Source organism: Globicephala melas, chromosome 3 (genome assembly GCF_963455315.2).
Source record: "Globicephala melas chromosome 3, mGloMel1.2, whole genome shotgun sequence".
Classification (NCBI taxonomy): Eukaryota; Metazoa; Chordata; class Mammalia; order Artiodactyla; family Delphinidae; genus Globicephala; species Globicephala melas.
The window spans coordinates 32,289,336-32,302,204 of NC_083316.1; the positions used below are offsets into that span (position 1 = coordinate 32,289,336).

At 40.3% G+C, this 12,869-nt stretch overlaps 1 protein-coding gene across 3 annotated transcripts in view; it reads right to left on the reverse strand.

Annotated features, from left to right (window-relative positions):
* DAB2 (DAB adaptor protein 2) overlaps window positions 1–12,869 on the reverse strand; it is a 52,850-nt gene that overhangs the window by 17,790 nt on the left and 22,191 nt on the right. For all 3 annotated transcript variants that reach the window (XM_030882053.3, XM_030882056.3, XM_030882050.3), the window contains exons 2-6: window positions 4,672–4,864; window positions 3,553–3,692; window positions 2,751–2,849; window positions 932–1,063; window positions 371–451 (exon numbers count right to left, since the gene is read on the reverse strand). In XM_030882053.3, the coding sequence (XP_030737913.1) occupies window positions 371–451; window positions 932–1,063; window positions 2,751–2,849; window positions 3,553–3,692; window positions 4,672–4,762 (543 nt within the window). In that variant the 5' untranslated portion in view covers window positions 4,763–4,864. The remainder of the gene's footprint in view (window positions 1–370; window positions 452–931; window positions 1,064–2,750; window positions 2,850–3,552; window positions 3,693–4,671; window positions 4,865–12,869) is intronic.

Genomic DNA, 12,869 nt, shown 5'->3' on the forward strand with positions numbered 1-12,869 from the left:
GAATAAATATACCTATGGGTTCACAAAGAGAAAGCAAGAGAGAGTCTTGCATATTATTTCTGCCCTACATTCTCCTCCCCTTTTCATATCAATACTGGATTTGAATAGCGTTATTGGACTTGGAAGTCCTGGAATCAATGTGAAGTTTATAGGGAGAAAATACAAGAGTCAGGCACTAGAAATCAGAAGGGCCTAACTATAACATCCAAACATTGCCCTATTGGGAAGAACAAAAACTATATCACTTTCTATACTTTGAAGAGCCACATAGACGCCAACACTCCAGGCAGGCCATGCGTTCACATAATGTTCAGACATGGTCTTGAATGTTGTATTAAGTCTAATAGAGCCTGTATTAGATAGTACTTACCTTTTTCTTTTCTTCTTCCTTTTTCTTTACATTATAGATAACTTGGAAAAGGTCTTTAAGATCAACAACTAGTGGCTCAGCCTGAAGCGAGAGAAAGCATCTTTATCAGAATTTTAATCTTACTATTTTCTTCCCTTTGTCCCCCATCAGTTCTGATTAGTAATGTTTCCTTCCTTTCTCTTAAAGCTCCTTCCTACCCTCCCCTGGTTTGTGGAAGATCACCACCACTCCCACCCCAACCCTCAGATACATAAAATACTTAGATAAAACAAGAAGCACAATGATAATTTTCCAAGTCCTTTCAAGATTTCTGGGAATAATTGACTATCGTTCTAAAATCAGCAATGATCTTATGAGAAGGTCCGTTCTAACAATGCTACACACTACATGGGTATCAATGACATTTAAAGAAGATTCCTTAGACTAATTAAAGATAGTCATCCTCTGAGGTACTGTTTAGTCCTCCTACATCCAATTGTTTCCAGCAGGCTCTCTAGTTGAGAGACACACACTCTCATGTTCAAGTCCCCCTCCAGGTATACCTCAAAGCTTAGAGCTTACCTGTTGCCCTGTTTTTATGGCAAAAAACTGGTGTTGGCCTTCCCCTCCACATACATAACCAAATGCTCGGTTGTCTGTCACATCACGGGCAATGAAAGAAATCTTATTTACTGGGTGTTCATGCTCTATTACCTAAAAAAGGGACATCAAAAATGGTGTATTGAGAAAACTAGAATCTATTTGTAGATTCTCTCTGGAGCACAACTAAGCATCAGATACCAAGGCATATATGAGAAGGCTAAAACATTTGAAGATTTTTTCACTCCTGGTCGAAGGCTACTGCTACATTTATCGTTGCTAGGAAGGGCTCAAAAGGGGAAAACGAAAAACAAAAAACCTAACAACAAAGAGTAGAAAACAGAAATAGAAAGAATGATCCTTCTTAAACTATCTATACTTGATTCTCTCTATCCCAAAGACGTGATGCCACATCGCAAGGAAGGACTGAGGATTAGGAGACCAAGAATTTCTAAAGCGAAGATGGAACATATCACCTCTAAAGCATTCCAGGGAGGTCTACTTTCTCAACTCAACGAACTCAAGTGAATAGCATAATTAAGCTAGAGGAGTGTTCACAAGGATCCTTTGACTGCTTCAGACTGGCCAGAGAACCCTCCTAAGTATTATTGGTACAGTTACCCCCAATACATTCTGGAAGTCACCAGATTCTGTCATCAAGTATTTGTCAACATCACACAGATGTCCACGTCATTATACAGGAGTTTCATGTGGCAGGGCTTATTGGTTTAGCAGTGCTTTCCCTGCTATTCCCCTCCCCCATTTCTCTTGACCCTTTCAAGTAGATGGTAGGGCTCAACTCTTCATGCATATTTGTAGATGCTCAGAATGTGTCTTGACTTTTGTTTCCAAGCACCTAAGACCACTGAAAAGTTTAGATTGGGCATCTTAGGAGGTTTGGGAGTGAGAGAATGCTTGTGTGGGAAAAGTGCCACCATTCTCTGGCAGGCTTGTGAAAACAAGAGTCAAAAGTTAAGGGACAGTGGAGACAGAAGTGCATGAGGACAGCAGGGTGGATGAGCGTGTACCAGGGTTCCAGAGCCCTAAGTTTGACCAATGGATTTTGCATATTAGATAATGGGAATCTCTAGGAAGGGTTGAATAGTAACGAGGTCTTCCCACAGTATCCTGATACAATAAACTATTGTGCAGCAATGAAAAACATTTTAAGCAGATGAATCTGATGATGTTATATTGAGTAGAGGGAAAAGAGTCCCAGAAGACTTGAAGTATGATAGCTTTTGATAAGGCCCAAACAAACGAACAAAAAATAAGCAGGACTGTTCATGTGATAGAATAAGAGTAACCACAAAAAATGAGCAAGCTTACATCTATGGGGTAAAGAGGAAGGGAAAAGAGAGAAGGAGAGAAAAGAGAAGATGTGTTTCAGATAGTATTCTCTGTTTGGTTAGCCAGTAAGTTCACCCGTGACCTTATATTAAAATGAGACCCATACATAGATCTATGATAGCATCACAAACCAGTGGTTAGTTGATCTCGTGCTGTATATCTTGGTCCAAAAAATACCTAACTGATATCTATGGCATACCAGTGTTTAGGTTAGACTTATAGACTTGAGGTCCGCATCTATTATAGGAAAAAAGTTTCAAAATAAAGTATCTTGACCCCTCACCTCCTACCCTATCTGTTTTTTGCCTGTTACTTCTGGAGGAGTGCAGTAATATGTAATTTTTTTTCCCTACAGAATTTTGAAAAGGGAAGAGGGGAGCTGAAATTTATGTCGCAAATTAGTTGTCAGACTCAGGTGGTCAGAAAGGTGTCAGTGAAAGTGAATTCTTACCCCAGTTTTCTCATCAATGATTTTTATTCCAGAAAGAGAAATGTTGACCCAGATCCTTTGTTTGTGTTGTCCCTGAGACCGAGCAGCTGCCGCCATTCCCTGATGAAATTGGGAAAACAAGAAAAATCTAGTTAAAAGAACCCTATGGTGCTTCTGACTCTAAAATTTTAGAAGGCAATCAGCTTTGTTTTCAGCTTGGTTTACCATCTATGAAAGGATTAGGCATCTTTCATAAGAGACAGCAGGATGAAATAGAAGGCATTGAGCCAGGCAATTACTAGTCAGCTCTGTGAACTTGGACAAGTCCTCATTCCCTTGGCCTCCAAACAGTCATTGGCAAAGACAAGAAGACTGGACCAGAGATCTTCAAACATATTCAAAGATGTTCCTTCTAGGCCTTGTCTTATTTAATGAGTATTACTTCCTTCATTAGTTTCACAGCATGGCAATATTAGAATTTAAAATTTTAAAAAAACCAAAGGGCTAACACTAAAGAACACCAGTTTTGAAGCCGACTCCTGAATTTTACCTGAATACTTCCAGGCTCAGAAAGTTGGTCTTCTCAAAGGAAAAGGCATCTAGGGTCCTGCTACACTTGATTAAATCAGGTCTCTAGACAGCACTCAATATATGCAAACAAACTCATGGCTTCTCATAAAATGCAGCACCGCTGGATCAATTACGTGATTAGAAAAGTTTTTCTTTCAAATAATTGAGATATAGGTAAATACAAACTTCTAATATCATTTCCTCTGCTGCATATTTGCTTAAGATAGAGACAAAGTATGCTTTTCCCCTTTACCTTTAGTTTCATCATAGAATCTTGGCTCATTTTATCCCCTCTTGCATCGGGCACATCATCAATGCCGATTAGCTTGGCCTTGTATTTCACACCATCCCCTTTGAATCTGGCCAAAAGATATTCATCTGTCTTTTCAGTGCCTGAGAAAAGAACGAAATAGAGGATAAAGTTTATAAATGTATTGAAATATCAGCCCCAGGTATGACCAAATATGCCCCAGGATCTAAAAATCTGAGTAGTAAATATCTTGATTATTCTACAATTGATCAAGTATGCAATATTCTACCCTTATCCTTACTTCCTTTGAGTAAAAAAATCACACTGTGTAAAACTGTGTATGGCATTGGGGCGGAGAGAAAATAAACTCTTAAAGATGCAGACTGGGCTGAGTTATGGGAAACTTACGGGAATATGTGAGATGGGATTGGGGGATATTCTTCAGCATAGTTTTAAAAATCATTTTTAAAAAGAATATAAGGAGGATAATACTTTTTTTTAATGAAAGGAAAATAAGCCACTGCACAATTTACTAGCATCTTTGAACTGTCAATAAAGTGAAAGAGAATTGTGGGTAAATTCCCTTGGAAATAACTAAGATAATTATCCATCTTTATAACTTCTTCTGCTTCTCTTCTCATTCCCATTTCTAAAGCGTGGACATGAAAGGCAAGGAAATCACGGCATATTCTCAAACTATGAATGATTAAGGATGCTGACACTTTCTAGTGGTACTTCAGGTCAAAAGAAGAGGGTGTCATAAAATAAAGATCTTGATTTTTTATAAAACGGCTACTTCAGTAAAGCAAAGTGGTATATAGGTTACTGAAAGATAACCATGTGATACTTGATAGTTGCATTTCCCAACTGAACAAGATGTATGAAAGCTTCCCAGCAGGACCCAAATTGGTACAACCACAGAGTTCAGAGATACGTCTTATTGTATATGGATCGGACCAATCTCCTCTGCCAAAGTCTTACTTTCTTGTTTAGGAAAAGTTGACACTTGGCTGAGATTGAATTAAGGCAAGGGCCAGCTCTTACTTTGCCTTGAACGTCACACTTCGTCACTGGTAACCACCACTAGCTCCCCTCATTGGCCTCAAGAGGACCTCTTCATACCTTTCTTCTTTTCCTTCTTTGACGGTGCCTTTGGTGCCGCCTGTTGGTCAGGCTGACCATTAGTTGCACTTGTTTCTGCTTCGTTAGACATGGCAAGGAGGCAGACAGCCAACTCCAGCACCAGCAGACACTTAGTGACACCCAGCGATCCCCGATGGAGATGTCTCAAACAAACATAACCTGCTGCAGACACCTGTGGGCAGAGTTTAGAGGCATAATGAGATCATAACATAGCAAACCCAGACTTTATGTCCTAATAGGCCCACAACCCGTGATTTGGGAGCGTAGTTCTTCAGACTCATTTTGTTCTTTCTTCTCTGTTAGACTGAACTCTGACAGCAGGGGAGTGGGTAGGACTGTTTCCTTTGTAGTTTCCAAAATACCAAGAGGGTATTTACCAGATGTTTCTTTAAGTAGTTGATATCTGATAACACTTAATGTGATTATAGGTACAAACTATTGATACTATGTATAAAATAAAAAAGCTACAAGGATATATTGTACAGCATGGGGAATATAGCCAATATTTTATAATAACTATAAATGGAGTATAATCTTTAAAAACTGTGAATCACTCTGTTGTACATCTGAAACATATAATACTGTAAATCAACTATATCTCATTAAAATTTAAAAATAATGTTATTATCTAGCTCAGAAATTCATATTGGAACTTTGGCATAAAAATGTAGTATTAAGGATAGGGATCAAAACGTGTCACACGTAGATGAATAAGTTTTCATAGCAAAGTTTAAATAAATTGAATGCTGAGCTGAGAAGATTGCAACTGGCATCTGAAATTGGGCATTAAAAATTCTGGTTCCTGGGCTTCCCTGGTGGCGCAGTGGTTGATAGTCCGCCTGCCGATGCAGGGGACACGGGTTTGTGCCCGGGTCCGGGAGGATCCCACATGCCATGGAGCGGCTGGGCCCGTGAGCCATGGCCGCTGAGCCTGCGCGTCCGGAGCCTGTGCTCTGCAACGGGAGAGGCCACAGCAGTGAGAGGCCCGCGTACTGCAAAAAAAAAAAAAAAAAAAAAAAAAAAAAAATTCTGGTTCCTCAAAAAATCATGTAACTATATAGAGAGTGATGAGGAGAGTTATGAATTTTATCTTATTCATAGATAAATATTTTTTAAGTATTAAGATTCTGCACATGATCTCCAGAGCTATCTAAGCACTGTATTTTAAAAGCCATCCATTTTTGACACTAACGCACATATCAGGGAAAGAATGGATTTTTGGGGTGTCTCATTGTACATATCTTGTGTTATTATTTAGTATTACTATCCTCAGAACCCTTTGGTATGTGCTCCACAAAGCTCCCCTATGTATCACGGTAGGTAAAACAAAAAAAAAGTCGTCATTGCTAGCACACAGAAGTCAAAACTAACATTTCAAAAGGTTCTTTCACCTCCCAGGAGTGAAAATTTCTACACAGCTCCTGAGAGCGCTAGGAAAGGTTAACTTTCGATGTGAACTGAAGACTAAAGCAAAGAAAAGCCACTCATGGTGTTGTAATCCTGTGAAGACCATGAATGGGCTGGTACATTCATCTTACCCCCAAAAGCTCTCTTCATTTTTTATAATCTTAATAGTCTTTTAAAATACATACATACACAATTACACAAACCTGTATACGATTAATGTTATCTGAATTATTTCATCTGAAGATTTAGTCATTAATTTTTTTTATTAAAAATTAAAAAAATTTTTTTTTTAATATTTATTTATTCATTTTGGCTGTGCCGGGTCTTCGTTGTAGCATGTGGGATCTTCGTTGTGGCATGCAGGCTTCTTAGTTGTGGTATGCAGATTCTTAGTTTTGGTAAACATGCAGGATCTATCTTCCCGACCAGGGATCGAACCCGGGCTACCTGAATTGGGAGCATGGAGTCTTACCCACTGGACCACCAGGGAAGTCCCATTAGTAGTTAATTTTGCCCAAAGACACCTGACTGGTAGGTGGCTGGGGAGGCAGTCTATTTACAGATGAAGACTATAGGGGACTCAAAGCCTTATTTACTCAAGATTTAGTTGGGGGCCAGGCACTATTAGCCCTTTAACTGTATTAACTGCAGAACGTTCATGGTAACCCTATGAGTATTATGATACAGTATTATTTCACTTTTCCAGAGGGAAAGCCAAGGCACAGAGGTTTTAAACAACGCAGCTGCTAAGTTGAAACCAGGTCTCCAACCCAGGCTGTCTGGCCCCAAGCCAGAGTTCCTTAAACACTACACTGATGAGTCTCACATGGGAAGCCTCATGTTCGCTACAGAGATGCTCTATTATATACTTATAGTGCCCCTCACCTCCCCGCAAAAAAGATACGTCCAAGTCCTAACCCATGAACCTTTGTATGTGACCTTATCTGAGAAAAGGGTATTTGCAATTGTCTTTAAGTTAAGGCTCTTGAGATGGGATCATCCTAGATTTAGGGAGTGTCCTAAATTCTGTAACAAATGTCACTATAAAAGAAAGGCAAAGGGAAGTTTGAGACACAGAGACACATGGAGGAAGCGATATGAAGACAGAGGTAGAGATGGGATTGATACACCTACAAATCAGGAACGCCAAGGACTGCCAACGTCCACCAGGTGCTAAGGGCGAGGCATGGAATGAGCTCTCCCTCAGAGCCTCCAGAAGGAATGAACTCCAATGACACTTTGATTTGGGGGCTTCTGGCCTCCAAGACTGTGCGAGAATATATTTCCGTTGTTTCAAGTGACCCAGTTTTTTGTAATTTGTTATGGCAGCCCTTGGAAACGAATATACCACCTCTATTTTGTGTGCCTTGGTTGGCTTCATGTTTCCAAGATTTATTTCCTGACAACATGATAAATCTCTTTGTCATATCCACACTCTTCTAATTTCAGGAAGCCAATAATAATTTTCTTAATTTCAGAAAACGTATCCCAAATCAAGAGGATATTTGCCCACATTAACAATGTCAGGAGGTGAGATAAGCTCTGATCTAAGGAGACACATCAACGTTCATCCTCCTGCATCCTCACCTTCTCCCCAGTGGGCCCTTTCTTTTATCAGTGGCTCGTCTCATCTTAGAAATAAGGAAAACACTTCTGTGTGACCCTGTAGTCCTCCAGTTATCATCTTATGATCTAAACATCTAAAATTGAGGGCACTTACCCTCCACCTTTTCCTATCCCCTTCCCCTCATAGGACTGTTCATCTTAACGTTAGTCGCAGGAAGTCAACTTCAGCTGCTAATGGCTCTCTTGACCAAATCCAATTACTTCGCCTTCATCCTTTTGGGGGTATCCGACTGCATGCATCAGACACCTACACCTCTTTGAGAGCCCTTTTCCCACCATTTTTTGCTCCCATGACAACCCTGAAGCTCCAGTCCATGGCTTGTGTTTATTGAATTGGGATAATCCGGATTTTTGTTGTTAAATGATGAAGCCCCCTAAATTTTAGAATAACATTGAAAGATTTCCTACTTAATCTTGGGGCTCCCCTTGCATTCAGGACAAAGATTGAGACTTTTTCACTTTATATATGGACTCAAATATTTTACCCCTACTTATCTTCAACATCCTTTTCTTTCATTCTTGGATAGAAACCCCAATACTTCTCATTTCTTTTAGAAAACATTTTGGTTTTGACTCCTTCCCTTTTCAAATTAGCATAGCTCCCTTTTCCCCCATTTTCCTGCCCATCCCAGTTACCTATTTGTCCCTGAAGACTTTCCCTTCCTCCCCTCCAATTCTGGCTGGAAAGTAACCTGGCATAAACGTTTGTCACTCACCTTTGAAGCTGATACCATACTTTTCTGTAGCATACATATTATTTCTGAGAAGAAAAGACTTATTAGCTCATTAAACATGGGAAGTTTTGTCCTAAAGTGAGAGTATTTTAATGGAATTTGAGAAGTGCCACAGAGCACTTTGAGGGGGCTTGAGAGAGGGAATGGTGTGCGGTTTAGTCATAAAGGTGATACAAGATATAACAACCTTATAACTCAAAACCAGCATCAAATCTGGTGTTGGCAGACAGGGACAAAATGGAAGAGCTCTAAAGTGAGTGGTGCTACCTTGGTTTTACAGCAAAAAATTTCTCTTGTTAGATACTGAACTACAACTTTTCACAGCACTGGGATTATTTTAAGGTACTTGGTATCTTTTGACTATATCCTTTCACTGTTGGGGATGAGCAGTTACAAGGGGCAAGGGAGAAAGAAGTAGGGAGAAAAGGTTTCTTTAGCATCTTAGCTTATTCCTTGAAGAAGATGGATGTGTATGGTGGGTTGTAATAGCCAAGGGCAGGTCTCCATTGTAGGCCATACAATTGAAAAGGTATCCATGCTCCCTGAAATGATTGGAAGGTAGATTCTGCCCATAGGCTCCAAGACTCAAAGATAAATCCCCTTACAAAGAACCATTAAAGTTTATCGAAAAATTTTAACAGAAGTGTACATCCAGTTATGTGTATACCAGAGTGATAAACATTCTTTCTCCACAGGTTTAAAGAGAACAGATTTCCCAAATGTCCAAGTTACCATTTGACATGTGGTAGACAGAAGAAGTCTTGCTTCCAGACTTAGGTCCCTCCGTAGGAATCATCAACTTAAATCCAGTGTTTAAAATTCAAATGCATAATCCTTCCAACAATGTTACAGAATTGTCAGCTGTGCTCATAAAACCTTTAGCAGGTTTTATAATGAACTGATTTTTGGAAAGGCTTTGGGCGTGAAAAAGGGACCTGGGGGCCAAAAGATGCCCTACAATTTCCCGTGACTGCTTTCCCAAACCTAGGCATTGCTGAAGAAAGTGTCTAGATTGCACTAAGCTAAGGGATTTTTTAATAAAGGGGAACAAGTGGGTGTAGGACAACCAGCAGGTCTAGTCCTTCTCATTCACTGGGTTTAGTCCCAGGGACTCTTCTGATCAAGGACCAAAAACTAATCAGGAAACAGACACACAAGGGATGTTATCATAAAAAAGGGATTACTAATTAAAGTTCAAAAACATATACAAAAGGTCACACGAAGAGCTCCCCATCAATTTTGACTCCTTTTTAAGGCCAATATAGAATAGAAAGTTGTAAATGAAACTATGCTGAGTCAATAAAATTAGCTTCATTTGAGTGAAGATATCTAACTTGGATTTTGGACTTAATACAAACCATGTGGGGACTTGCCCTTTCCATGGCACAAGAATCAGATGACCGGGAGAGATTCTGCAACACGTTTTTTTTGGATTTCTGAGAAGGCTCTGAGAAATGTATACCAGAAGACTGTGTGAGTCATCTTCAGATGACTATGTCCTTTGCACTAGAAAACAATCTGCTATAGTTTATTTAGCACTTAAAGTGATTCATGCAATCACTTTGGAATACTCAGAAGGGACAAATTTGTGTAGGGACCAATTTGGCTGGTGCCTCCTTATTCCTCCTTACCTTTTCCACCAATAGGAGTGTATTGGTATCAGCAATGATTCTAATTAATGATTACAGCGTTCTAAAGCAATATCATGACACATGTTTGCCACCTCCCTCCCAGTCTATCTTTTCACCTATTATCCTGAGCAGAGAGATATTTTCTTGGTCAGGTTCAATGCTGGTAAAAGGAATAACTTGAGTTAAGAACTTATTTAACGGTAGCCCCATTCCACAAATGGTAGAGGACTTGTTTTTAATGTTAAGGGGGATGGCACAAACACCTAACCTACCAAGTCCTTAAAACACTTACCCTGGCAGCTCTATGGAATAGACGGTGTATCTATTTTATGAATACTGAAATGGACTCGGTAACACAAGATCAACCACTAATAAGTCGCTGGGCTCAAACTGAACATGATCTGTGTTCCCTTTCCTACTATATATGCTGCTGCACTTAACTTTTTTTTTTTTTAATTCACTGATTTTAACCTGTATTTTTTCAGATGGTCTCAAAGTCATAAGCCCATTGACTTTAACATATCAATTAACTTTCCGGACAGAGCCACGTAAAATAGACACAGGAAAGCGAGTTAAGGAGAATCAAGAACAAAGCAACATAAATGTCTTTGCTAGTGTCCAGCACTTTGTACAGGTCAGAAATGTGCTTTCTTGTCCTTTGGAACTTTATGCCTGTCTCAGCTGAGCTAATGAACTAGGACATGTGAAATATTAACCTCTAGGGCAGATCTCGAGGTCCAAGAGGGCAGCAAACAGCCTTCACCACTATCTTCAAAGTAGCCTTTTGAGAATAAGGGACCTTGCGAGAAATGAGGCAGCCAAGTTTCTGGTATTTGATGTAAAGCTATTCTCCTTTAACTGCTTGACTTTCTATGCTTTTAGGAAGGTTTATTCTTCTCCGCAAAGGCCAAGTTGACAGTAGACAGTAAGATTTTTGCAGCCTATTTAACTGGGGAAATAAGATTATGTTAACACACACTGAAAAGGAGTCTTTACGAGATTTTCTTGTAAATGCTGACGCTGCTGTAGGGGCCTCAGGAACAAAACATGCCTGAGTCAAGGAGGTATACACTAGTTACGCATTTACAGAGAGCACGTACCATTGCTGTTAACCCCTAGGAAGGATGCTGCAGGACTGATAGGACCTATAAAGCTATGAACCAGAAAATTTTCCCCTATTTTTGGAATCAAGTCAGACCAGAGTTAAGAGTTCCTCAGACAGTTCATTCTGCGTAGAGGTGAGATAGTATAGCAGCTCAGAGTTCAGGCTTAGAAATCTTACATACTTTCACTACTTGCTAGCACAGTGGCTTGAGGCAACTTATCTAATATTCATTTCTCCACCTGTAAAATGGGAATACAGCTTGCAGAGCTGTTATAAACATCAGTAAGAACTGATGTAGAGACCCCAGTGCCTCCCATACAGAAAGCGCTCAACAAATGGCAGCTGTGATTAAATCACAGCTAGGTTTCATGGACACTGTGTCGTGTAGGCAGTCTTGTGTTGTAGCCAACACTGCTCTTCCACAGCAAGTGTTTAAACGATTTTAGAACAAGCAGGGCCAATAGGTGAACAGCTAGTAAGAAGAAACACTGTTAGAGCCACATCCTGTCCAACTCTGGCTTCTGTGACTAAGGTAGGTCCTGACAGGAACAGGACTGTGGGCATAAAAACTACTCTAAGTTATGCAGAGAGGCCTGCTCTAATGAATCCCGAGTCAAATCTCAGCCTACATCGTTACCACTGGCAGTTGAGAAGGTCTACCTCACACCCCTTGGGGAATTTTATGTGGAGCTCTTAAGACGCTGAAGTCCATGTCACACCCAGATCCGTTAGTTCAGAATCCATGAAGGAAGAGATGCAGGCACCAATATATTTTCAAGATTCGCAGATGATTCTAATGTACCGACAACTTTGAGGTACAGTAGTCTAACTTCCATAATCCTTTGTCCCCTTAAAGAAATACCAAGTGGGTTAGACTACTGAGCTGGAAGAGACCTAGGGAATAATTTGGTCATACCCTTTCATTATAAAGATTAGGGAACTGAGGGCAAGGAAGAGTATATAACTTGTCTAACTGTTAAACAGCTGGTTGTGGATAAGAGTTGGTACCAGGAGAAATCTAGATCCTAAAATGAGACTCTAGTGTCTTATTTCTAGAGATGTACGAGTCAGCTTTTTGTTTTGTTTTGTTTTTGTTTTTTCGCGGTACACGGGCCTCTCACCGTTGTGGCCTCTCCCGTTGTGGAGCACAGGCTCCGGACGCACAGGCTCAGCGGCCATGGCTCACGGGCCCAGCCGCTCCGGGGCATGTGGGATCTTCCCGGACTGGGGCACAAACCCGTGTCCCCTGCATCAGCAGGCGGACTCTCAACCACTGCGCCACCAGGGAAGCCCGAGTCAGCTTTTTTTTAAAACTGTGTTTTAAGAAGGCTGTACAAGGCCCATGATATAGAGACTGAACCAAGAACACCTCCCATTTAGTAGATATACCAAGCCAACAACAAGAAGATAATTTAGCAGAATAGTTTGAACATGGACTTTCATAGATGTTTTCTGAACCAAAACAGAAGAAGGATTTTATGTGGTCTAATGATACATTGTCACTGGATTCTCTTTTGCCTATGTAGCTGGAGTCCTGCTTGGTCAAACTGGCTCATTAATGTTAATTTGGCTGCTTGGAAGAAAGTATTTGGCTAGGTTTGAGATGCAACCCACAGATCAAAGAATTCACATTATTTCAGTACATTCTCTACTATTCAGGGCTTGGCCTTTTAG